Raw genomic sequence first — 26,074 nt, forward strand, 5'->3', positions numbered from 1 at the left:
CTTGCAAAAATATCATGACCCCATTCACAAGTCACAATCACAAACGCATCCTATCTTTGAAAATGGAGTAAATGATAAGAAAAGAAAGCAAAGAAACTGTAATAAGACTTTCTTATAATACAGTAAAAAACAATAGAAATATAGGGTGATGTAAGGTATTTAGATCTTTTTACATGATCATATATCATTAACATATATAAAACAAAAATAGAACAATTCCTGTATTCTCTGTAACAGAGAAAAAAGTGTAAAACAACAAAATATTTAAAAAACGATGTGTCAATACGTGTTAAACAAATTGGAGGCTGAACGATTTTTATAAATCTATTGATTACACGGAAAATTAAATAAAAAATGACACTTCTTTTTACCTTAGACCATTTTCTTTTTATTTTTAATTTCACTTGCAAAAAATTTGACGTATTTGCTTGAAATTAGCTTTTTTGAATTTTGAAACATATCTCTGGTCTTACGTAAAAAATTCAAAAGAAAACAATGCAGAGCAGGTAGATTATAATATAGACAGATTAAGTAGGAAACTAGACAGTGACCTGCATTTATTTATTTTTTATTTTTGTTGCTGAATCCTGCATTTATGTCAGGCTTTCTTTCACAAAGTCCTCGTCCATGGCGGGAATAAAGAGAAGTTCAATAGTCAATTCAAATTACTATTTACCACTATTAAATTAAATAGCAAGAAAGAATTAAGAAATAAAATTAAAAATTATTCTCAAAACTCAAAAGCTGAAAAAAGTAATCGTGGACTTATTATCACACAAACCCTTGACCTTGAATTTACACAATGAGTCATGACGTGTTTTCCAAACTTATATGGTACTTAATTTTTTTATTTTTATTTAATACTGGACTTCAACTCAAACTCAAACTTGTATTTCAACAACTACTACTGTTTGTAGTATTTTATTTTATTCTCATTCACTGCATTTGTTTGCTTCCATTCTGTTGTTTAAAACCTTGAGTCTATACTCTCAAGTCTGAACCAGTTTTTTTTGCTTACAATTCCATTCTTTATTTGCTTCCAGCTATTCGGTAAGTTATTGACGCAGTCAAAGGTGTAAAAGAACTAGTTTTTCCACCATTGTTTGATTTATGGGAATATTAGAGGCATTTTTGTGTTCTATGGCTAAAAAGGGTCACTCATTTTGCATTGGCTGGTTATCAATCACTGTTTCATTATCTTTGGCCTGTAAAATTTGCAAAACAAAATGTTATGAGGCTATTGGATTTTGTAATTTCATCCCTGAGTGGGACTACGAATAAGATAAGGTTCATTCTTTATTGTGGGTGTGTTTTGGATTCTAAACAAAGATGGTTAGAGATAAATGTTAAGCCAAGTAATCATTTTTTTTGTGGTGTTTTTGAGTTTGACTTTCCACTTTCTCAAGGGTAAAGCATGTAGATTAGATGTGTCTGTTCTCTAACAAGCTGAAACATTATAGCCAAGTTTGTTTACATATTCACTTTATTATTATAATCTTGAGCAGGATTTTGTGGTGCTTTTGAGTGAGCTTTTGAACATTTGGGTAATGTCTGCTGATGAATCCCTCGTGCTTTGCAATTTAATATTGAGTTATTAGAGGGGATGATGGAGAAAAATATGTGTATATCTTCTGAGAACAGCCCTGGTGAAACTGAAAGTTTAGGGTCTGCATTGTCTCATTCTGAGAAGCAACCGGATGAACAGGTAAGCACTCCACTGCCATAATAGCACATTTGTTGTTTTTGAAATCATTCAGTTACCTTCTTAAAAATTCTGGGGTCTTGTTGATATGATATCGACTAGAGACAATATTATCTAACAAATACAAGTTTATATTCTAATTTGACTACTATCTTGTGTGTTAAAGACAAAAGTCCTCACTTAATGGATGAATTTAATTAATCATTCAATTACTAGTATGTTAAGATGGTCTTCACTAGGTTTGCTTCTTATTTTTTCTCTCTTCCCTTTTTCTGTAATTAAATGTTAAAATGAGATAAATGTGCACATAAATTGTATTAGTTATTGGCTCTATGTGCTGCAGTTGATTCTTGTAACATGAGTAAATTTCCTGGAAGACTGAACGAGTTGTCTTGAATTAACGAGTTCATCCAATAAACTCAGGCTCCACAGATTGCATATTTTTCTCCGTTGACTTCTGGAGAGATAGTTACTGTCTTGATTTGAAGATGATACTTACAGTTACAGAGCCTGTCTCCAGAGTGAGAATAGACTACTTTGTTTTTAAGTCAGTAATTGTTTAAATAAACGAACAAAGACAAGGCTGACAAAGTTCATGTTTGTCTTGTTGGATGTAATAATTTTCACACACATGCAATTAGGATTTACCATTTTCTTTTTCTTGTGAGGAAGCCTAGACTTGAATGAATGTTTGATTAGCTCTGGCAGCATATAGTAGCTAATTTAAAAAAGGATCAAGAACAGTGTAACCCTTGTATGTTCAGTACATTGTATATTACCAACTTCGCTGTCAGACATTAGTTTAAATCAAGTTAAATATCATATCTTTGAAGCCTGGAAGTTGATCTGTTATCCTGTTAGTTTTTTCTTCTAGTTTATGATAAGTCTAGTTTTTCTTGTCTCTGCAGCTTGAGGCATTGAATGAATCTCCTATTGGACTTAATCAGTCACCTGAAGTCACCTCAAAAGCTGTGGCCATCCCTGAAGATATTAATGATATGTCATTTATCAATGCACAATCACCTGAAGTCACCTCACATACAACAGACAACGGACATGATGATTTATTGAAGGAAGATGAAAATGGAGCAAAGGACAGTATAATAAAGGACGGGGATGTACCTGATGGATTGAGGAACATGTCAGAAAATCTATCTGCAGCGCTTGTTAATGTAAGTGCCAAAGAAGCTTTGGTCAAGCAACATGTCATAGTCGCTGAAGAAGCTATTGCAGGTGAACATGTTTTACTTTTTAATGATCAGTGCATATTTCTACTATAGCTTTTTAATGATCAGTGCATATTTCTCTTTATTCTTCCTTGAATATGCTTGGTGTTGAATGTTGATCCTTGAACAAACAAAACATCAAGTAATTTCGTTCGTCTCTTCGTTAAATGAGTGAATCTTATGTTAAACTGATTGTTGTGTATATATTTCTGTTCTTCTCTTTCTCTTTCTTTCACATTTAGATTGTCTCTTAACTGGATAATTTCCATAAACGTATAGGCTGGGAAAAGGCTGAAAAGGAAGTGGCAAGTTTGAAGAAGCAAGTAGATGCACTGACTCTTCAAAATTCAACACTAGAAGATCGAGTCACACATCTAGACAGTGCACTTAAGGAGTGTGTTAGGCAGCTAAGACAAACAAGAGAAGAGCAGGATCAAAATATTCATGATGTTTTACTAAAGAAAACGCAAGAGTTGGAATCGGCCAAAACTAAACTTGAGAAGCAGCTCATGGAGCTGCTGAACAAACCAGATGCTTCTAATGCTAGTTCTCCTTCATCAACTGATATTGGTATGTGCCAGAAGGTTGAATATTTGGAGAAAGAAAACATGGCTCTCAAACATGAGCTCCAAGGTCAATCTGAAAAGCTGGAACTCAGGACAATAGAGAGAGATTTAAGCACTCAAACAGCTGAGATGGCCAGCAAGCAACATTTAGAAAGCATCAATAAAGTGGCCAAACTTGAGGCTGAGTGCAGGAGACTTAAAAATTTGGCCTGTAGAGCTTCCATTACATCATCCTCATTTTGTGCTGAATCTCTCAGAGATGGTCAATCAGACAGTGGAGAGAGGACTAACGCAATGGAGATTGATACCACCAGGAAGAGTGGCTCAGAACCTGACATGTGTGAGTTAAGTTGTTCTGATTCATGGGCATCTGCACTAATTGCTGAGCTTGATCAGTTCAAGAATGAAAAGTATAAGCAAATTACGTCTGGTTCCGTTAACATTGATCTCATGGATGATTTTCTTGAAATGGAACGACTTGCAGCATTGCCTGATACTAAGAATGAAAGCCTTATCAAGGACTCACTTGTTGCCAATCAATGTGTTGATAAAGAAAGTTCAATGGACGAACTAAAAGAGAAGTTAGAGAAAGCCAAAGAAGATAAAGAGGAAGTGAAGATATGTTTAATGAAAAGTGAATCTGTTATTGAGGCATCACAGCTACAAATGAGGGAGGCAGAAACAAAATTGGAGGAGTTGCAAAGAGAGCTAGAGAGTGCCTACAAATCAAAGCAAGTGTTAGAAAAGGAACTAATGAGCATGCAGGCAGAGGCTCAATCAATAACTGCAAAAGTTCACTTAATAGAAGAAGAGATTGATAAGGAAAAGGTTATGTCTGTTGAAATTGAAAGTAGGTATGAAGAATTGGAGGAAGAGCTAGAAAGAAGGAAGCAGGAAGAGAAACTCGGTTCAGTAACCGGCTCATACCGTGAAATTAAGCTAAAGCAGGTTGGTCATTAATAACATCTATTTTAAATGAAATGTTCCTAACATTAACATGAATAATGATATACACACAACTCATTTAATGTTTGTGACATGTTCTATGCCAGGAGGACCTATCACTAGCTGCAGGAAAGCTTGCTGAGTGCCAAAAAACAATAGCATCTTTGGGGAATCAATTAAGTTCACTAGCAACACTAGAAGATTTCCTGATTGACACTACCAGCATTCCAGAGTTCTCTGCGAGTTCATCATTAATTGCAAGAGCTGGTGGAGATATGCTGCAGAAGTTGCATTCAAGTGACACTTAATTTGCTAAAAGAGATTCCGGTTCTTCAAGGTCTGCTCCACCCTTAAACAAAAATGACGAAAGCCCACCACCTTCATCAACCAACTCACCACCTTCATGAGAGTTCTGAGAAGAGTAGAAATGGTTTTGCAAAATTTCTCTCTCAAACTGCGAGTGGTATCCAACTAGAAATTTAGTGGGGAAACACTGAACTATAACTAAAATGATGGAACTCTTCATTTCTTGACTAAGAAACCAGGTCTGGTATACTTAAAGAAAAAATATGTAGACACTCGATCATTGGTATTTAATCATATGGCAATATCTTTCTCTTTCCGAAATCTATGCTTGTGTTGAACCATGGATTTCATTTTTTTTTATGGCTTTTGCTATTTATGAATATAATTTTTCATTGGTGGTCACAAGGTATCTAGAATTCATTTCCACTTAATATATCCTTTGTTATCATCTGTTGGTAATGGAAGAGCCATGAAATAAAATAAAAATAAATAACTTTTTGGGGTGAGAGAGGCTCGAACTCTCGACCTCAGGATAACTCAGAAGCTATGAGACCTACGCGCTAGCCAACTGCGCCACCACCCCATTTTTGAAAACTGGTTTTCGTATCAAAGTACTAACGTACACTGTAGCCGTTGGACAAGAGAACGACGATGGACTTTTCTGGTCTGGCAAGTGGCAAGGATACGAGCCATGTCAGCTTACTTTCCCAGCACAAATATGCTGCTTAAATGTATTTTTAATCAATTTAAACGTGGTTAAGTTTAGTTTTATTTTTTTTACAATTTTTTAATTTAGTTATAAATTTTTAAAATACTTTATTTCTGCATTTAATAATGATGACATACATATGAACAAGTTGTATAAGAATTAAGGAATAAAGAAAATTGTATAACAATTATTCTAAAGTGACATGAAATGTCCGGATGTATATCACAATTGTTTCAAAACTAGTGAAAAACAGTTTAAAAAGTGCGGGAAACTAGTTTAAACCTGTATTTTTCAATTTTTTTTAAAAAATGATCTAAAATATTTTTTATGGAGGGAAAATTTGTACGAGTGTGCAAATAAATATGCTTGATAAGGGCTATTAAAAAAAAGTCTAAATTGTTATCTAGGAATTCATTTATGCAGACAAAGAAGAAAAAAAATATGCCAGGACAATAACTTTTGGAATAGATATTTATATTGTCAAATATCGTTTAGACAAGTCCTTCAATATATATGTATATAGCGATTACTAAAATTACGAATTTACGATACAATGTTTGTTTTTATAAATTACAATGCTTTTCATCAGTTTCGTGGGTGTCTAAAATCTAAATCCAAGTTATAGGCCCGAAACGTGAGTGAGTTGGAAAGCATTTTACACCTTGGTTTGGAATAACCAAGGAAAGGTTGGTACATAAAAACTCATCAGGATACATGCTTGATGCTTCAAAATTAATTGTTAAGAGGAAATTACAAATAATCTATTTGTGTTGTATTCTGAAAAAATAAGAGACCTGTCATACCCCATTTTTGACCCATTTTTATTTCTTTTTTCTCGTCTTTTAAGCCGGAGATTTCCATCATTTCAGATGAAATTTCGGCAGGGAGGTATTTTAAAATACCTCGTTTTTGTTTTGAAGACGCCCCTTCTTATTATTATTATTTATTTGTTTACCTTTTTATTATTATTATTTTTATTTTTAGTTATTATTTTCTTCTTTTCTTTTCCTTTTATTAAGTGTTTTTTATTATTATTTCCGTTTTTTATTAAAATCCTTATTAGTATCTTCTTTTCGTTTTTTATTTTTTATTTTTTATTTTTTTTTTATTATTATTATTATTTTTTTTTATTTTATTTTATTTTATTTTATTTTTATTTTGCTGTTTTATATTTTGTTTTTTTCTTTTTTTTCTTTTTCTTTCTTTTTCCTTTTCCTTTCCTTTTTTCTTTTTTCTTTTCGGTTTTCTCGGTCCAGGCCCAGAGGGGCTCTTCGTTTTTTTACCCTAATTATGTCCTTTAAATGCTGTATTAATTACTGTGCATGTCAGAGAGAGAGAGAGAAAAAGGGGAATACAGACAGTCAAAGCGCCGGAACAGCCAAGAGCCACCACTAGCCACCACTCAGCCCCTTTCCTCCTCCGAGAACCACCACCATCGGCCAAGCCTACAAAGAACCGCCACCCTCCTCCTCCGTGAACCACCGACACAGCAAACACAGTAACCCACTCACTCACGCGGCCTAAAACCTACATCAAAACCACCACCAACGGCCAAGCCCACACCAAACACCACCAACCACAAGCACTGCGTCAAACACCCACACCCACACAACCCAAGCTGTAACCGTTTTCTGAAGCTTAAACGATAACATAAGAACAAAGGTAGTTCACCTTTTTTCTAAGATTCAAGGCTAGATCTAGGCTTTATCAGTGTTGGTTTTCAAAAAATAACGGTGGATTTGAGAACTAGGGAAAAAAAGGAACTCAAAACATGTAGTTTTTTTAAAAAAAGGAGGAGTTTCTTTTTCCGACGCGGCGGCGCCGCCACCCATGGCCGGCCAGCCACTGCGCCGGTAAACAGCTTCCGGCGGTGTGTGGTTAGAGAGAGAAGAGAGCTTCTGAGCGTTTCTTTAGAGAGAGGGAGAAGTTGGATTTATGTTATTTTAGGGTTTATTTTCTAATTTATACTGCTGCCATGACCAATACTATGGTGCACGCGGATCTCTGTGTCCCCATGGACCATCAGGGTTGAACCGTTAGATCCTAGATCTAACGGCCAATGTTATCCCCTGTTTTGATCAGATGCGTCTCACCTTTTGGTTTTTACTTTGTTCTTCTTCTCTTGTGACGTTTGATTAAGATCTGATGGCTAAGACTGTGTCTCCCCATGATCAAATCTGGACGCTTCGATCAATCTGACGATTCAGATTTGATCTGTTAAGCCCACCTTTTTTTGTTTTGAGCCCATTTCCTTTTTTCTGTTCCTCCTAGTGTTTTACTTTCTGCACTTCCTTGTTACTTCTGCACCCCCTTTTTTTCTCTATTCTTTTTTTTATTACTTTTTTATGCATCATATTTACTTTATGCCCTTGCATTTTTTATTTTCTTTATTTATTTTCCAGCACCATATCTATTTTACGTCTTGCATTTTATTTTCCAGTATCATATTTATTTTTTTGTCTTGCATTTTTATTTTGTTTATTTTTATTTTATGCATCATATTTACTTTATGTCTTGCATTTTTTTATTTATTTTTAGCATCATGTTTATTTTATGTCTTGCATTTTTATTTTCTTTTATTTTATTTCCAGCATTATATTTATCTTTATGTCTTGCATTTTTATTTATTTTTAGCATCATGTTTATTTTATGTCTTGCATTTTTATTTTTTTTTTATTTTATTTCCAGCATTATATTTATCTTTATGTCTTGCATTTTTTATTTATTTTTAGCATCATGTTTATTTTATGTCTTGCATTTTTATTTTCTTTTATTTATTTCCAGCATTATATTTATTTTTATGTCTTGCATTTTATTTTCTTTATTTTATGCACCATATGTATTTATTGTTTTGTATTTCATGCATTTTATTATTTCTTCTAGCATATTTATTTTAAGGCATTTGCAATTTTTATTTATTATTGTCAATTAGAATGTACCTAGGTCCAATGTAAATAAAAAAAAAAAAATGAGAACCTGCACCGACACTCACATTTATTTTTATGTTTTCCGCCGAGGACGATCATGTGATTTGAACCGTATCCGAGGAAAAGGGACCCTCACTTGATCCAACGTCATTTTAAGGGATCCGGCGCGTTTAGAATTATCTTTGCATAACAAAAAAAAAAAAAAAAAAAAAGTCAAAACCCAAAAACTTTCCATAATCAAAATTTCGAAAAAGGGTCAATCTTTATTTTTCTTTCTTAATCAAATCTTTAATCAATCTTTAATCAATCAAAACATTTTTTCTAATTTAAAATCAATCGAACTCACTTCTTTTATTTCTTCTATGTCTTTTCGGCCTCTTACCTTGCCTAAACTCTTCCTTTTTCGAACTTTAAAATCAATCAAAACCAACCACTCGACTTTCTACCCCGAACTACATGATTTTGATCCCATTCGGGTATGTAGGCAAAAGACTTTGTCTTCCCAAATCAAATAAAAATAAACAAAAACTTTTTTCTTCTCCTTTCTTTTGAACCCACCTCTTTAATCTTTCCACACTTGAGCATTTATTTCCAAACAAATAATTAATTTAGCATAAAGATAAAATAAGCAAGAGGTTCCTATAGAGTACTATAGACGTTTAGGGTGCTAATACCTTCCCTTTGCGTAACCAACCCCCGGACCTTTGATCTCTTAAAAATAGGGTTTTTCGAGCTTTCTCCCTTTTCTTCGGAAAAATAAAAGATCGGTGGTGATCTTAAAATTGCGAGTCAATGCTAATCAATAGCTTGATATCCAAAAATCACCGCGACAGAAAAATGGCGACTCCACTGGGGATCACACTCCTAAGTGGGTTAAACCTATCTTGTTTTTCTTCATCTTTATGCTTTATTATTATTTGTAACTGTGAATACGTGCTTAAGTGTTTGTCTTTTACGCGAGTGGTGAGATAAGTCCTACACCCGGACTTGAGGGAAACATAAGATAGGATGGCGGTATAATCATAGTGTCTTTCCGAGAGTGAGTTTCGGATGTGGCACATGTGATAACCCCGCTCAATGGAGGGATCTTGGGAATATTACTATGTTGGCATGAGTAGTCGTGTTCAGCACTGATATTTCCAAGCAACCTATGAAGTTGAGGACCTTTAGTTACCTTTAACCCATCTTAGCCTTTTAGGACGTAGTGCGGTGGCTAATCAAGAGTAGTCTTGAATTGGTTGATACGCGATACTACACTCAAATGAGGCTTTCCTATGGACGTTGTTGGACCGGGAGTAGTCCTGTAATCCGACAATATCCGGAAGTGGTCAATGACTTTGGGAACTTGGTAGAACCCGTGATACAGGTACATATGAAACCATAGTCCTTACCAAATGGCGTGTTTACCCTTAACTCCAACATTTTGGACTTAACTTCACCATGTTTTCTCCATACTTTGGCATAACCATGCATACATGCATCCGTGCATAAACTCTTTTTTCATCCAAATTATCGAAGGACTTAGACCAGCTTTTTGTAAACTTTGTAGATATGGACATCCCACTGAGAAGCACTAGGAAGTACCTTTTCAAAAAAACAGACCTGTTGAGATTAAGGGAGCTAGCATCTTTAGTAAGTGATCCAGTTGATTTTCAAGCTCATCATGGGAAGTTGCTCAGAATTCTTAGAGTAGATGTTGAGGAAGGATGCCTAGAGACCCTGGTTCAATTCTATGACCCGCTCTACCATTGCTTCACATTTCCCGATTACCAGCTTGTCCCCACACTTGAAGAGTACTCCTACCTAGTGGGTTTACCTGTGCCAGACAAGATACCTTTCCATGGTTTTGAGCCTACCCCTAAACCCTCTGACATCGCGGCCGCCCTCCATCTTAAAACCTCCATCATCCAAACAAACCTTACCTCTAAAGGAGGCCTCCAAGGTCTTCCCACCCACTTCCTCTACCAACAAGCCTCCATATTTGCTGAAGCAGCTAGTATACTTGCCTTCCATTCTATCCTAGCCCTCCTTATATATGGCCTTTTACTCTTCCCAAATATTGACAACTTCATCGATATCAATGCCATTAAAATCTTTCTTACAAAGAACCCCGTACCCACTCTACTCGCCGATACCTACCATTCTATCCATGACCGTACCCAGGCTGGCCGGGGAACCATTTCTTGTTGTGCACCTTTACTCTATCAGTGGTTTACCTTCCACTTACCTCAATCCCGTGCCTTCAAGACCAATGATGACAAGCTTTCCTGGCCTCGCCGAATCATGACTCTTGACCCATCAGACATTGTTTGGTACCAAGCAGCTAGTGATGTTGGAGAGATTATTGTGAGTTGTGGTGAATATCCCAACGTACCTCTTTTGGGTATGCGTGGCGGAATTAGCTACAACCCACTTCTCGCTCGACGACAATTCGGGTACCCGATAAAGACAAAACCAAACAACCTTGCCTTGACTAATGAATTCTATCTTAACCATGGTGATCACTCGAACAAAAGGGAAGGATTCGCACAAGCTTGGAGCGCTATCCGCAGACTCAACAGAAGTCAGTTGGGAAAGAAATCAGACTATGTGCACGAATCTTATACCCAGTGGGTTATTGATAGGACCAAGAGCTTTGGCCTACCCTACCGCTTACCTAGATACCTATCGTCCACCATCCCACCATCATCCTTGCCTATCCCCTTTGATACTAAGGAAGAGTTTCATGAACAATTAACCAAGGAAAAGCAAGAAAAAGAAACTTGGAAAAGGAAATGTCAGGAGCTCGAGCAAGAGAATGAGACTTTGAAAGGGAAGATAGCCCAACAGAGCCGTGAGCTTTTTATCCAGAACCAGAGGATGATTGAGAAGGACGACTTGCTTCGTCGGAAAGACGTTTTGCTCCACCAAGATGCTAGAAGGAAGAGGAAGTTTATGGACTTGTTCTCCCGTGCACATTCAGATTCCGAGGACCCATCTACTCCGGGAGTTTGAGTCTGAAGTTCTTAGGACCTTATGTTTAGATTTTAGCTCCCGAAATCTCTTGACTTGTAAAAAAAAAAAAAAAAAAAAAAAAAAATTCTTTGTAATATTCCAATGCTTAAGTGAAGTGTTTCAGTTTATGATGTTTACAATTTCTCTAACAAGTTCTTCGATAATAATTTGTTCCCTTCCTTTTTGCATAAGCATAAGCATGCATTCATGGTTCCTAAATCGAGTCTCACACTGTGTTCACTACTTCAAAAGGGGGGGAGTCAATCAGCCGCCGCCCAAGGAAAGTGGCCCGGCGAATTCTCCACAAACCAACTCGCATTTACAACACCAGGGCCAATCGGAAGAGGATGGATATAGTTGAACAAGAAAATCAGAGTCTCAGGGAGGAGGTTGCCACTTTACGAGAGGGAATGGATAGGTTGACGACCATGATGAGTGCACTCCTGTCAGCCCAGAACTCTCAAGCTGCCGCCGCGGCTGTAGAGCAGCCTTTGGTGAGCACAACCCCACTATCTACGGTGACTTCTCCACCCCTCTTTTTGCCTCCAGGTTGTACATGGGGAATGCCACCTCCAGTCTGTGGAGGCCCCCAGCCCGCTGTATCTGAAGTTCCACCTCCTTTTGCTCAGCAGTCAGCACCAGTTCCGCAACCCAGTACCTCTTTCCCTCAAGCTGCAATGACTTATTCAGCTCCACTGATTCACACTGTTCAACAAGAGGTTGAACCAATTTTCCAAGCTGAAAATGTTGTAGCCTTCGACAAGATGGAAGAACTCCAAGAAAGATTTGATGGTATGCAAAGGGAAGTCGAAGCCCTCCGAGGAAGAGATCTATTCGGGAAGGACGCCTGTGAATTATGCTTGGTCCCAAATGTTACTATCCCTCACAAGTTCAAGGTGCCAGACTTCGAGAAGTATAAAGGGAACTCTTGTCCCCGCAGTCACTTGGTGATGTACGCGCGGAAAATGTCCATGTATACTGACAATCATAAGCTGCTTATTCATTTCTTTCAGGACAGCCTGACTGGGGCCGCTCTGAAATGGTATATGAATTTGGACAGTGCGAGCATTCGTACTTTCAATGACCTGGGTGAAGCGTTCATCCGGCAGTATAAGTACAATCTGGACATGGCCCCAGATCGTGATCAGCTCCGTGCGATGACACAAAAAGAGAAGGAAACGTTCAAGGAGTATGCCCAGCGTTGGAGGGAAGTGGCTGCCCAAATTGTCCCGCCGTTGGAAGAAAAGGAAATGACCAAAATATTCCTGAAGACCTTGAGCCAGTTTTATTACGAGAAAATGGTTGCAAGCGCGCCAACAGACTTCACCGAAATGGTCAACATGGGGGTACGATTAGAGGAAGGAGTCCGAGAGGGACGTTTGACTGGGGAAAGTGCCCCTGCCGCAAGCAATGCCAAGAAGTTTGGAGGCCACTTTGCGAAGAAGAAAGATCAAGAGGTGGGGATGGTAGCTCATGGTAAGCCTCAGCAGAATTTCACCCCATATCGTTAGGTCGCGAATGTTGCATCCACTATCCCAAACCCATCATATCACCAACAAAGGCCACATTACCCCTACCCATACCCTCCACAACAATACCCTCCACAACAATACCCTCAGCCACAATACCCTCAAAAACAACAGAATCGCCCGCAGGCTCCCCAACAACCATATCACTCACAAAACCGCCAGAAAACAACCTTTGATCCAATCCCGATGAAATATGCTGACTTACTCCCCGCCCTGCTCGCCAAAAACCTTGTCCAGGTCAGAACACCCCCTCGTACACCAGATGTTTTACCTCCCTGGTTTCGCCATGATTTAACCTGTGCTTTCCACCAAGGGGCCCCAGGTCATGACGTTGAAAACTGCTATGTCCTGAAAAATGAAGTGCAAAAACTAGTCCGGGCCAACTTGCTATCCTTTAAAGATCAGAATCCCAATGTTCAGGCGAACCCTCTACCGAACCATGGGCCTGCTGTTAACATGATACAAGATTGTGATGAAGACGGTGTCATCCTGAACGTCCAGCACGTTCGAACTCCCCTGGTCCCAATACATATCAAGATGTGCGAGGCAGCTCTGTTTGACCATGATCATGCAGCGTGTGAAATATGTCCTGTGAATGTAAAAGGATGCCCGAAGGTACAAGAGGACGTACAAGGGCTGATAGACAGCAGAGAACTTATCATCACGAGGAAGGACAAAGAAGTGTGCGTCATCACCCCCGAGTTCCAGCGGTTGGAAATAAGCTATAACAGTGGGGAATCAACTACTACTCCACTGGTGATTAGCTTGCCAGGACCTATGCCGTATGCTTCTCTAAGAGCGGTCCCTTACAAGTATAGTGCCACGATGTTGGAAGGTGGACGGGAGGTGCCTTTGCCCTCTCTAACTCCTGCGGTTTCTGTGGACAACATTGCTAATGACGGTAAAGTTCTGAGGAATGGACGTGTTATCCCCACATTGTTTGCAAAGAAAGTGAATGATCCGGCAGTTAAACAGGCGACAGTGAATGGCCCCGGTACAAGGAAGGAAGTAGGCCAATCCAATGGGACTAGCAAGAATTCTGATCATGACGAGATTCTGAAACTGATCCAGAAGAGTGAGTATAAAGTAGTAGACCAGCTGCTGCAAACTCCCTCTAAGATATCCATTTTGTCTCTGCTATTGAACTCAGAAGCACACCGTGAGGCTCTAATGAAGGTGTTGGACCAAGCTTTTGTGGAGAGGGACGTGACTGTTAATCAATTGGACAGTATAGTAGGAAACATTACTGCCTGCAATAATTTAAGTTTTAGTGATGAAGAGCTTCCTGAGGAGGGGAGGAACCACAATCTGGCGTTACATATATCGGTGAACTGTAAGTCAGATGCTCTGTCGAATGTACTTGTGGACACTGGTTCCTCATTGAATGTAATGGCCAAATCCACATTAGATCAACTTTCCTACCGGGGGCCTCCCATGAGAAGAAGCGGGGTGGTTGTCAAAGCGTTTGATGGATCAAGAAAGTCTGTTATCGGGGAGGTTGATTTGCCCATTACAATTGGGCCGTTTGTTTTCCAAATTACATTCCAGGTGATGGATATCCAAGCCGCATACAGTTGCCTTTTGGGAAGGCCATGGATCCATGAAGCTGGGGCCGTGACATCCACCTTGCATCAAAAGCTGAAGTTTGTCAGAAATGGGAAATTGATCACTGTGAGGGGAGAGGAAGCCTTGTTGGTTAGTCATTTGTCAGCTTTTTCCTTTATTGGTGCTGATGAAACAGAAGGAACCTCTTTCCAAGGCCTGACTTTAGAGGGTAAAAAGCCAGAGAAAAATGAAGTATCTTTTGCTACTTGGAAGAGCGCACAGAAAGTGGTGCAGGAAGGAACAGGTGTAGGATGGGGAAAAGTTGTGCAGTTGCTGGAGAGTAAAAACCGTGAAGGACTGGGATTTGCTTCTTCTGCAGGATCCGCAACGAACAGTGTTGGATCAAGCTCCATTACTAGCACCTTTTGTAGCGCCGGATTCATCAACAACTCGCCAGAAGCCAATGCTGTCTTGGAAGATGCTCCTGAAGAGATAGTGCTTGCATTTGTCACACCTGGAAAACTTGTTCGCAACTGGGACGCGGTTGACATCCCTTCAGTGGTTCATGCATCAAAGTAATGTGTCTTTGTTTTTTTTTCTGTTTGTTTGTTTTCCAAAAAAGGAGGATCCTTTCGTCTTGCCCAGGACGAAAGCGCAATTATGTAGGGCTGTTTTGTTTCAAGCACTACTCTTATTAATGGAAAATGTGGTTTATCCCGATATCTATGCTTATTGCTCTTTCTGGAAAATGGTAACACAAAAAACCCAAAATATTTTATTTTTGTTTTCTGATTTCAATTAATTATAAAAAGTCCGCATTGTTCACTCATTTTCTAAAATCAATCATCAATCATATGCAGACTAGGCATTTATGAGCCCGTTGAACATAATAACCCTGCACTCTCTCCCAACTACGAATCTCCTGTCTACGAGGCTGAAGAGGAGGAGGATGATGAAATCCCGGAGGAACTTGCTCGGTTATTGGAATATGAAAAGAAAACCATTCGCCCTCATGAGGAGGTAGTAGAGGTGATTAACTTGGGAACCGAGGAAGATAAGAAGGAAGTCAAGATTGGGGCATCGCTTGAGGCAACTGTCAAACGAAGGGTGATTGAATTACTCAAAGAATACGTCGGTGTGTTCGCATGGTCGTACCAAGATATGCCTGGCTTGGATCCCCGTATCGTGGAGCACCGTTTGCCTTTGAAGCCCGAATGCCCACCGGTAAAACAGAAACTGAGAAGAACTCGCCCTGACATGGCTCTCAAGATCAAAGAGGAAGTACAGAAGCAGATCGATGCAGGTTTTCTTGTCACATCAGAGTATCCTCAATGGCTAGCCAACATAGTGCCTGTTCCAAAGAGGGACGGCAAAGTCAGGATGTGCGTTGACTACCGGGATTTGAACAAGGCTAGTCCGAAAGATGACTTTCCTCTACCTCACATCGATGTATTGGTTGACAGCGCTGCAAAGTCCAAGGTCTTCTCCTTCATGGACGGTTTCTCTGGGTACAATCAGATCAAGATGGCAGTTGAAGACAGAGAAAAGACATCTTTCATCACGCCTTGGGGCACCTTTTGCTACAGGGTAATGCCTTTTGGGTTAATAAATGCAGGTGCCACTTACCAAAGAGGCATGACCACTCTCTTTCATGACATGATGCACAAAGAGATAGAAGTGTACGTGGATGATATGATTGTCAAGTCAGGCACTGAAGAAGAACATGTCGAGTACTTGCTGAAGATGTTTCAACGGCTGAGAAAGTACCAACTTCGACTGAATCCCAACAAATGTACCTTTGGTGTTAGATCTGGAAAACTCTTGGGTTTCATTGTCAGTCAGAAAGGTATTGAAGTAGATCCTGACAAGGTCAAGGCCATTAGAGAAATGCCGGTTCCACAAACAGAGAAACAAGTGAGAGGTTTTCTTGGGCGTCTAAATTACATCTCTCGTTTCATCTCGCACATGACAGCCACGTGCGGACCTATATTCAAGTTGCTTCGAAAAGATCAAGGGGTTGTTTGGACCGAAGATTGTCAAAAGGCTTTTGATAGTATCAAGAATTATCTGCTAGAACCTCCAATTCTTATATCTCCAGTTGAAGGAAGGCCTCTGATTATGTACTTGACTGTGTTAGAAGACTCTATGGGCTGTGTGCTCGGACAACAGGATGAGACCGGAAGGAAAGAACATGCCATCTACTACTTGAGCAAGAAGTTTACAGATTGTGAGTCCAGGTACTCCCTACTTGAGAAAACTTGTTGTGCACTAGCCTGGGCTGCCAAGCGTCTTCGTCACTACATGATTAACCACACCACTTGGCTATTATCCAAAATGGACCCGATCAAGTATATCTTTGAGAAACCCGCTCTGACAGGAAGAATTGCTCGTTGGCAGATGTTGTTATCCGAGTATGATATCGAATACCACACCCAAAAGGCAATTAAGGGAAGTGTTCTTGCTGATCATTTGGCTCACCAACCAATTGAGGACTATCAACCCATCAAGTTTGACTTTCCTGATGAAGAGATTATGCACTTGAAGATGAAGGATTGTGATGAACCATTGCTTGGAGAAGGTCCAGATCCCGAGTCTAGATGGGGTTTGATTTTTGATGGAGCCGTGAACGTCTTTGGCAACGGAATTGGGGCAGTTATTATCACTCCTGAAGGTAATCATCTCCCTTTCGCTGCAAGGTTACAGTTTGATTGCACCAACAATGTGGCAGAGTATGAAGCATGTATCCTGGGCATTGAAAAAGCCATTGACCTGAAAATCAAGAACCTTGACATTTACGGGGATTCAGCTCTCGTAATCAACCAAATCAAAGGAGAATGGGAAACTCGCCACCCCGGCTTGATTCCATACAAAGATTATGCAAAGCGTTTGCTAACCTTCTTCAACAAAGTGGAGCTTCACCACATCCCTCGTGATGAGAACCAGATGGCAGATGCGTTAGCAACTTTATCCTCCATGTACGAAGTGAGTCACCGGAACAATTTGCCAACAATCAGAATTCAGCGCCTCGAGAGGCCCGCTCACGTGTTTGCAGTCGAAGAGGTTGTTGATGATAAGCCCTGGTTCCATGATATCAAGTGTTTCCTTCAAAGCCAGGAATATCCACCCGGAGCATCCAACAAAGACAGGAGAACTTTGAGAAGATTGTCTGGTAATTTCTTCCTAAATGGGGATGTTTTGTACAAAAGAAACTTTGACATGGTACTACTCAGGTGTGTAGATAAGCAAGAAGCAGAACTTTTGATGCATGAGGTACATGAAGGCTCCTTTGGAACTCACTCCAATGGACATGCAATGGCTAGGAAGTTGTTGAGAGCAGGTTACTACTGGATGTCGATGGAAACAGATTGTTGCAAGCATGCCAGGAAGTGCCACAAATGCCAGATTTATGCTGACAGAATTCACGTACCACCAACTACACTTAATGTTCTTTCTTCTCCGTGGCCCTTCTCTATGTGGGGCATCGATATGATTGGTAGAATCGAACCGAAAGCTTCAAACGGGCATCGTTTCATTCTAGTGGCTATTGATTACTTCACCAAGTGGGTTGAAGCAGCATCTTATGCAAATGTGACTAAGCAAGTTGTGGTCCGCTTTATCAAGAATCAGATCATCTGCCGTTATGGTGTGCCCAACAGAATCATTACAGATAATGGAACAAATTTGAATAACAAGATGATGAAAGATTTGTGTGAAGAGTTCAAGATTGAGCATCACAATTCTTCTCCTTACAGACCTCAAATGAATGGCGCAGTTGAAGCTGCAAACAAGAATATCAAGAAGATAGTGCAGAAGATGGTGGTCACATACAAAGACTGGCACGAGATGTTACCGTATGCTTTGCATGGGTATCGCACTTCAGTGCGTACCTCAACAGGGGCAACCCCCTTTTCTTTGGTGTATGGTATGGAAGCAGTACTCCCTGTGGAGGTTGAGATTCCATCAATGAGAGTTCTAATGGAGGCCCAGTTATCAGAAGCTGAATGGTGCCAAAGCAGATATGATCAGTTGAATCTAATTGAAGAAAAACGCATGAAAGCCTTGTGCCACGGACAACTTTATCAACAGAGGATGAAGCAAGCTTTCGACAAGAAGGTTCGTCCTCGTGTGTTTCAAGAAGGAGATCTTGTGCTCAAGAAGGTTTTATCTTTCCAACCCGATTCTAGGGGCAAGTGGACGCCTAATTACGAAGGCCCATATGTCGTCAAAAGAACTTTCTCTGGTGGTGCACTGACTCTTACGACTATGGATGGGGATGAACTCCCTCGTCCCGTGAATGCGGATGCAGTCAAGAAATACTTTGTCTAAAAATAAAAGAACAGCTCGGTAAGTCGAAAACCCGAAAGGGCGGCTTAGGCAAAAATGAGCGTCTCGGTGGGTCGAAAACCCGAAAGGGCGGCCCAGGCAAAAATTAGAGACATCAAACAGAAAAATAATTAGCCTGATAGGTCGAAAACCCGAAAGGGCGATCTATGCAAAAGTTAAGGACCAAAAGACAAAGTAACTGCATCGAGCTGATCTTCGTTCATTTGAGGCACAATGGAATGTCAGGGAGACCCTGAATCTGAAGCATCCAAACAGTGGAATTCAAGGTTGTCAGAGGGAACAACGGTTATTGTGTTCAATGAACCTTCGATTTATATTTACCATTTTCCAAACTTTGTAAGATCAGTGGAGCCATGCCATTGGCAGGTCACCACTCTTTCAAATAAATTTGAGCCTGTTGCCTTTCATTTGGAATTCTCATTTATTCAGCTTATAAAACCTTTCCTTTTTATGGTAGCATTTGAAACAAAATATTTCTCAAAATCATAAATTTTCTTTCATGTCTTTTTTGAGAAGCACAAACAACAAAACGCTTTTTCTTTGAACTCGTGAATAGACGAAGGGTGTGTCAACAGCTACCATGAGAATGGGTAAACCTTGCAGGTTGCACGTGGTCAATTGTTTTTTTTCCAAAAAAAAAAAAAAAATAAAAAAAAAATAATAATAATAATAATAATAATAAGCATGACCACAGAAGCACCAGCTCTTCTACCATGTTTTTTGGATTGGCACGCTCTCCCAAGAAATGTTTATTCCCCATCAGTTGCTGCATACGCCGGGCTTTACCCCGTCACTATTTTGATACACCCTGGTGGCATCATCCCCTTTGAAGATTGCCGAGTGTTTGTGATGCGACGTCGGGTCACTTTCCATCTTACCTGTCCAATCTTGTTCCATCAAATTTATCATTCACATAATCATACAAGTCAATCCTCCATACAGTTATACAAGTCGTGTCGTCATTCAGGCATTCATACGTTCATGCATATACACATTCATGCATATACAATAAAGACAATATCATGCGTACATGGCTGCATTAACCATCATGAGTCTTGCTTCAATTATCTTTCCATTTCAATCAATCATGAATAATTTGTAACCCTCTATTTCCCCAAGTGTCATCCCCAATGGGTCTGATCCAAAGGTGTCACCCTCTCTCCGCCAAGTGGCAATTTCTTTAATGAACAGCTTGTGCATCATTTGCCTCTGTTTCATGTCATCAGTTGATTAGTTCAGCAATAACCTGAACAGTTGACATTTATCTTTGTTTCTTGTCAGTTGATTAGTTCAGCAATAACCTGAACAGTTGACATTTATCTTTGTTTCTTGTCAGTTGATTAGTTCGGCAATAACCCGAACAGTTGACATTTATCTTTGTTTCTTATCAGTTGACTAGTTCGGCAATAACCCGAGCAGTTGACATTTATCTTTGTTTTTTGTCAGTTGACTAGTTCGGCAATAACCCGAACAGTTGACATTTATCTTTGTTTCTTATCAGTTAATTAGTTCGGCAATAACCCGAGCAGTTGACATTTATCTTTGTTTTTTGTCAGTTGACTAGTTCGGCAATAACCCGAGCAGTTGACATTTATCTTTGTTTCTTATCAGTTGACTAGTTCGGCAATAACCCGAACAGTTGACATTTATCTTTGTTTCTCGTCAGTTGACTAGTTCGGCAATAACCCGGACAGTTGATACTTATCTTTGTTTTTGTCAGATTGGCTAGTTCGGCAATAACCCGAACAGTTGACATTTATCTCCAATTCTGGTCAGTTGGCTAGTTCGGCAATAACCCGAACATCTGACATTTATCTTTGTCCCTTTGTCGTCAGTGGCAGTTCGGCAATAACCCGAACAGCTGACATTTACCCCCAGTAAAACCGTGTGATCTCCAGTCGGACCCCTTTTCTTTAACGAAATCGGGTACCATTTGGTTTTGTTGTTCCCGGTTGAGCCGTTTACCTCGTCTTGCATTCATACTCGCATCGCAAGCATTCGCAACATCACGTGCATAACAGTGCATTCATAGCATTTTGTAGTTGAAATTGGTCAAAAATGGTGTACTCTGTATTTAAATCTCTTCGACCCGTCGCTTTAAAAGTTTCACTTTTAAATCTCCGTAACGAAGAGACTTAAATAGGGGCATCTGTCATACCCCATTTTTGACCCATTTTTATTTCTTTTTTCTCGTCTTTTAAGCCGGAGATTTCCATCATTTCAGATGAAATTTCGGCAGGGAGGTATTTTAAAATACCTCATTTTTGTTTTGAAGACGCCCCTTCTTATTATTATTATTTATTTGTTTACCTTTTTATTATTATTATTTTTATTTTTAGTTATTATTTTCTTCTTTTCTTTTCCTTTTATTAAGTGTTTTTTATTATTATTTCCGTTTTTTATTAAAATCCTTATTAGTATCTTCTTTTCGTTTTTTTTTTTTTTTTTTTTTTTATTATTATTATTATTTTATTTTATTTTATTTTATTTTATTTTATTTTTATTTTGCTGTTTTATATTTTGTTTTTTTCTTTTTTTTCTTTTTCTTTCTTTTTCCTTTTCCTTTCCTTTTTTCTTTTTTCTTTTCGGTTTTCTCGGTCCAGGCCCAGAGGGGCTCTTCGTTTTTTTACCCTAATTATGTCCTTTAAATGCTGTATTAATTACTGTGCATGTCAGAGAGAGAGAGAGAGAAAAAGGGGAATACAGACAGTCAAAGCGCCGGAACAGCCAAGAGCCACCACTAGCCACCACTCAGCCCCTTTCCTCCTCCGAGAACCACCACCATCGGCCAAGCCTACAAAGAACCGCCACCCTCCTCCTCCGTGAACCACCGACACAGCAAACACAGTAACCCACTCACTCACGCGGCCTAAAACCTACATCAAAACCACCACCAACGGCCAAGCCCACACCAAACACCACCAACCACAAGCACTGCGTCAAACACCCACACCCACACAACCCAAGCTGTAACCGTTTTCTGAAGCTTAAACGATAACATAAGAACAAAGGTAGTTCACCTTTTTTCTAAGATTCAAGGCTAGATCTAGGCTTTATCAGTGTTGGTTTTCAAAAAATAACGGTGGATTTGAGAACTAGGGAAAAAAAGGAACTCAAAACATGTAGTTTTTTTAAAAAAAGGAGGAGTTTCTTTTTCCGACGCGGCGGCGCCGCCACCCATGGCCGGCCAGCCACTGCGCCGGTAAACAGCTTCCGGCGGTGTGTGGTTAGAGAGAGAAGAGAGCTTCTGAGCGTTTCTTTAGAGAGAGGGAGAAGTTGGATTTATGTTATTTTAGGGTTTATTTTCTAATTTATACTGCTGCCATGACCAATACTATGGTGCACGCGGATCTCTGTGTCCCCATGGACCATCAGGGTTGAACCGTTAGATCCTAGATCTAACGGCCAATGTTATCCCCTGTTTTGATCAGATGCGTCTCACCTTTTGGTTTTTACTTTGTTCTTCTTCTCTTGTGACGTTTGATTAAGATCTGATGGCTAAGACTGTGTCTCCCCATGATCAAATCTGGACGCTTCGATCAATCTGACGATTCAGATTTGATCTGTTAAGCCCACCTTTTTTTGTTTTGAGCCCATTTCCTTTTTTCTGTTCCTCCTAGTGTTTTACTTTCTGCACTTCCTTGTTACTTCTGCACCCCCTTTTTTTCTCTATTCTTTTTTTTATTACTTTTTTATGCATCATATTTACTTTATGCCCTTGCATTTTTTATTTTCTTTATTTATTTTCCAGCACCATATCTATTTTACGTCTTGCATTTTATTTTCCAGTATCATATTTATTTTTTTGTCTTGCATTTTTATTTTGTTTATTTTTATTTTATGCATCATATTTACTTTATGTCTTGCATTTTTTTATTTATTTTTAGCATCATGTTTATTTTATGTCTTGCATTTTTATTTTCTTTTATTTTATTTCCAGCATTATATTTATCTTTATGTCTTGCATTTTTATTTATTTTTAGCATCATGTTTATTTTATGTCTTGCATTTTTATTTTTTTTTTATTTTATTTCCAGCATTATATTTATCTTTATGTCTTGCATTTTTTATTTATTTTTAGCATCATGTTTATTTTATGTCTTGCATTTTTATTTTCTTTTATTTATTTCCAGCATTATATTTATTTTTATGTCTTGCATTTTATTTTCTTTATTTTATGCACCATATGTATTTATTGTTTTGTATTTCATGCATTTTATTATTTCTTCTAGCATATTTATTTTAAGGCATTTGCAATTTTTATTTATTATTGTCAATTAGAATGTACCTAGGTCCAATGTAAATAAAAAAAAAAAAATGAGAACCTGCACCGACACTCACATTTATTTTTATGTTTTCCGCCGAGGACGATCATGTGATTTGAACCGTATCCGAGGAAAAGGGACCCTCACTTGATCCAACGTCATTTTAAGGGATCCGGCGCGTTTAGAATTATCTTTGCATAACAAAAAAAAAAAAAAAAAAAAAGTCAAAACCCAAAAACTTTCCATAATCAAAATTTCGAAAAAGGGTCAATCTTTATTTTTCTTTCTTAATCAAATCTTTAATCAATCTTTAATCAATCAAAACATTTTTTCTAATTTAAAATCAATCGAACTCACTTCTTTTATTTCTTCTATGTCTTTTCGGCCTCTTACCTTGCCTAAACTCTTCCTTTTTCGAACTTTAAAATCAATCAAAACCAACCACTCGACTTTCTACCCCGAACTACATGATTTTGATCCCATTCGGGTATGTAGGCAAAAGACTTTGTCTTCCCAAATCAAATAAAAATAAACAAAAACTTTTTTCTTCTCCTTTCTTTTGAACCCACCTCTTTAATCTTTCCACACTTGAGCATTTATTTCCAAACAAATAATTAATTTAGCATAAAGATAAAATAAGCAAGAGGTTCCTATAGAGTACTATAGACGTTTAGGGTGCTAATACCTTCCCTTTGCGTAACCAACCCCCGGACCTTTGATCTCTTAAAAATAGGGTTTTTCGAGCTTTCTCCCTTTTCTTCGGAAAAATAAAAGATCGGTGGTGATCTTAAAATTGCGAGTCAATGCTAATCAATAGCTTGATATCCAAAAATCACCGCGACAAGACCAAACATATTCGTACATACAATCACTCTCCATGCATGTTGTGTTTCATTTTCCCTCCGTTTTTCACTTTTGGTGAAGATTACACAGTATTGGACTTTTCTCTCTTTTCATTCACGGTGGTGATGAAGATTACCCAGCTGGGACTTCCTCTCTCTCTTAAAAGCTTTAAGGAGATCAATGCCAAGACCAATGTTGAGCAAATTCATCCCAGCCATGCCACACAGAGCCAGTGGCAGCTCCATACCCTTTTCAAATTTGTGAGCATCCTTGATGAGCTTGGCTGTGATGAGAATGTGAGGTGCAGATCTTGCCACAAAGAAGGTGACCCAATTCAGAAACCACTCTAACCTAACAAGAATGCTCTTTGCATCCCGAACACCGGCCATTCGTCTGACTTTTCTCACATGAAGAAAGATGGAATGCAGCTGTACCATACCATCACAGAAAAGTCCTCCTTAGTTTATACAATAACAGCCATGAATTATGCAATAGGCCTTAATAACACACTCATACAAACAAGAAACTATTACATGGTTTGAGATGAGATCATCATGGTCCAAACTAATCTTAATATGATTTGTAATTAAGTGCTATTAATTCTTATTTGTAAATTGAAAAACTCGACTACATATCACACAAAAATTAGTTGAGACTAGACTATGGACACGTGGTGGTTTGGAACTATCTATTAATTTCTCCATACATATACAACATACAAAAGGGGGGAAAACTAGTCTTTGTAAGCCAAAAAGTCATTAGATATGGAAAATTACACACAAAAAGAAGAGTTTAAAAGGAAATGTGGCTTACCTCACAGATAAGAGTGAGAATAAGGTAGTTGATGGTAACATTTCGATACAAAGCAAGAGTGAAGCAAATAAGGAGAACCAGATGATGCACAAGGATAGATGGGATCCAACCATTATATAAGCGGTAACGAAGCATATCCCACTGATCATATGCAAAGTAGCCACATGAAAAGCTCAACGCTTCAAATGCCCATGGCCAAGCATCTTCAACCAACTTTGAGTGGTCAAACATTCCACTAGGCCCATTACATAACTCTCTGAACAAGATGAAGATCACTGCAAAAGAAAATGCAATAGTAGCGAGACACACATCAGAAAAGAATTTTAGCAAAGAACCACCAACAGAATTGTAAAACTGTAGATTAAGGTCTTGTTTCTTTAAGCTACTCCATGAGCATTTATAGAGAGAAAAAATTGAAATTAGTTTTTCCCTAAAGCTAAAATTAACTTATGCATAACTTAAAATAAACCTTTTGGAGAAGCTAAAATAATTTATCTCCAATAAATGCTTATATGGAGAAACTTATCCGAGCAAGGCCTAAATGGAAAATGAGAGGATTTTGGTGCATTACAAAACAAGACTAATATGTAGAATGCTTGGTTAAAATGGATATTATTGAAACTATCTCCCTTGATAGCACCACTCCTCACAGTTACAGAGAATGAATGTTTGATTAAAAAGGATATTATTGAAACACTCTCCCTTGATAGCACCACTAATCACAGTTACAAAGAATGAAAACTTTAAAAGATTGTTCTTTCTTTCTTTCTTGTCCCCTGTCCAATTTGGACATGAAGCACAAGAAGGTGATGGATAAACAAATAACAGCGTTTCAATTGAACCAAAGGGTCAAGTTATTGAAGTTGCAATCACTCTAATTATTATTATTATTATTTTGTTTAAAATCTTGTAATATCCCTAAACTAGGCTCTCTGATAATGGAAAATTGGTATTGTATGGTCTCTATATAAACAAAAAGTTGATATGATATTAAAAGATGAGGGAAAAGCCCCCCCAAAAAATGGAAGAGTTTGGAAAGGCAAAGCAAAGCAAGGGGTTAAGGAAGATGTGAAGAGAGAATTGACCTGAAGCGGAGGTGAAGAGAGAGTGGAGAAGAGAGACAGAGGTGTTAACGAAGAGAGGGTCTTTATGGGTGGAGAAGAAGAATCGGATGAGGCAGTTAGATGTCTGATAGAAGAAACAACCCGCGATAACAGAGAGAAGCTCCCAACGTTTGTTGAAGAAAATCTGGAAACAAAGGGAAGCGAGCCAGAGAATGAGAGTGGCTAAGAAGAATGTCTCCACCCATTGCTTCTTCGCATCCCAAGCTGCTCCTTTTTATTTATTTTCCTTCTCTTCT

General features: G+C 38.6%; 5 protein-coding genes and 1 non-coding gene across 6 annotated transcripts; 4 read left to right on the forward strand and 2 right to left on the reverse strand.

Moving 5' to 3' along the window:
* The first annotated feature begins 892 nt into the window (after nt 1-892).
* On the forward strand, nt 893-5,066 carry LOC114415415 (filament-like plant protein). Its single transcript, XM_028380088.1, has 5 exons — nt 893-1,050; nt 1,506-1,705; nt 2,611-2,935; nt 3,208-4,442; nt 4,547-5,066. The coding sequence occupies exons 2-5, from the start codon at nt 1,604-1,606 to the stop codon at nt 4,745-4,747; spliced, it is 1,863 nt and encodes a 620-aa protein (XP_028235889.1). The 5' UTR covers nt 893-1,050; nt 1,506-1,603; the 3' UTR covers nt 4,748-5,066.
* A 177-nt stretch (nt 5,067-5,243) lies between these two features.
* On the reverse strand, nt 5,244-5,328 carry TRNAM-CAU. Its single transcript is given in 2 exon segments — nt 5,244-5,279; nt 5,291-5,328. It is a non-coding gene; the product is annotated as a tRNA-Met (tRNA).
* A 765-nt stretch (nt 5,329-6,093) lies between these two features.
* Nucleotides 6,094-26,052, reverse strand: LOC114414306 (TLC domain-containing protein 2-like; the record flags this gene model as incomplete). Its single annotated transcript, XM_028378587.1, has 4 exons — nt 6,094-6,248; nt 23,906-24,329; nt 24,715-24,989; nt 25,800-26,052. Coding segments are annotated over 3 exons (846 nt in total), but the record flags the coding sequence as incomplete, so codon positions are not given.
* Nucleotides 9,933-11,375, forward strand: LOC114414303. The gene has a single exon (XM_028378584.1). The coding sequence runs from the start codon at nt 9,933-9,935 to the stop codon at nt 11,373-11,375; it is 1,443 nt and encodes a 480-aa protein (XP_028234385.1).
* On the forward strand, nt 11,562-12,886 carry LOC114414304. The gene has a single exon (XM_028378585.1). It carries the CDS (start codon nt 11,723-11,725, stop codon nt 12,884-12,886), a length of 1,164 nt encoding a protein of 387 aa, XP_028234386.1. The 5' UTR covers nt 11,562-11,722.
* LOC114414305 lies at nt 13,040-18,900 on the forward strand. Its single transcript, XM_028378586.1, has 2 exons — nt 13,040-15,024; nt 15,310-18,900. Exons 1-2 carry the CDS (start codon nt 13,091-13,093, stop codon nt 18,773-18,775), a joined length of 5,400 nt encoding a protein of 1,799 aa, XP_028234387.1. The 5' UTR covers nt 13,040-13,090; the 3' UTR covers nt 18,776-18,900.
* Nucleotides 26,053-26,074: the final 22 nt, after the last annotated feature.

The sequence above is a fragment of the Glycine soja genome, chromosome 6, assembly GCF_004193775.1.
Source record: "Glycine soja cultivar W05 chromosome 6, ASM419377v2, whole genome shotgun sequence".
Taxonomy (NCBI): Eukaryota; Viridiplantae; Streptophyta; class Magnoliopsida; order Fabales; family Fabaceae; genus Glycine; species Glycine soja.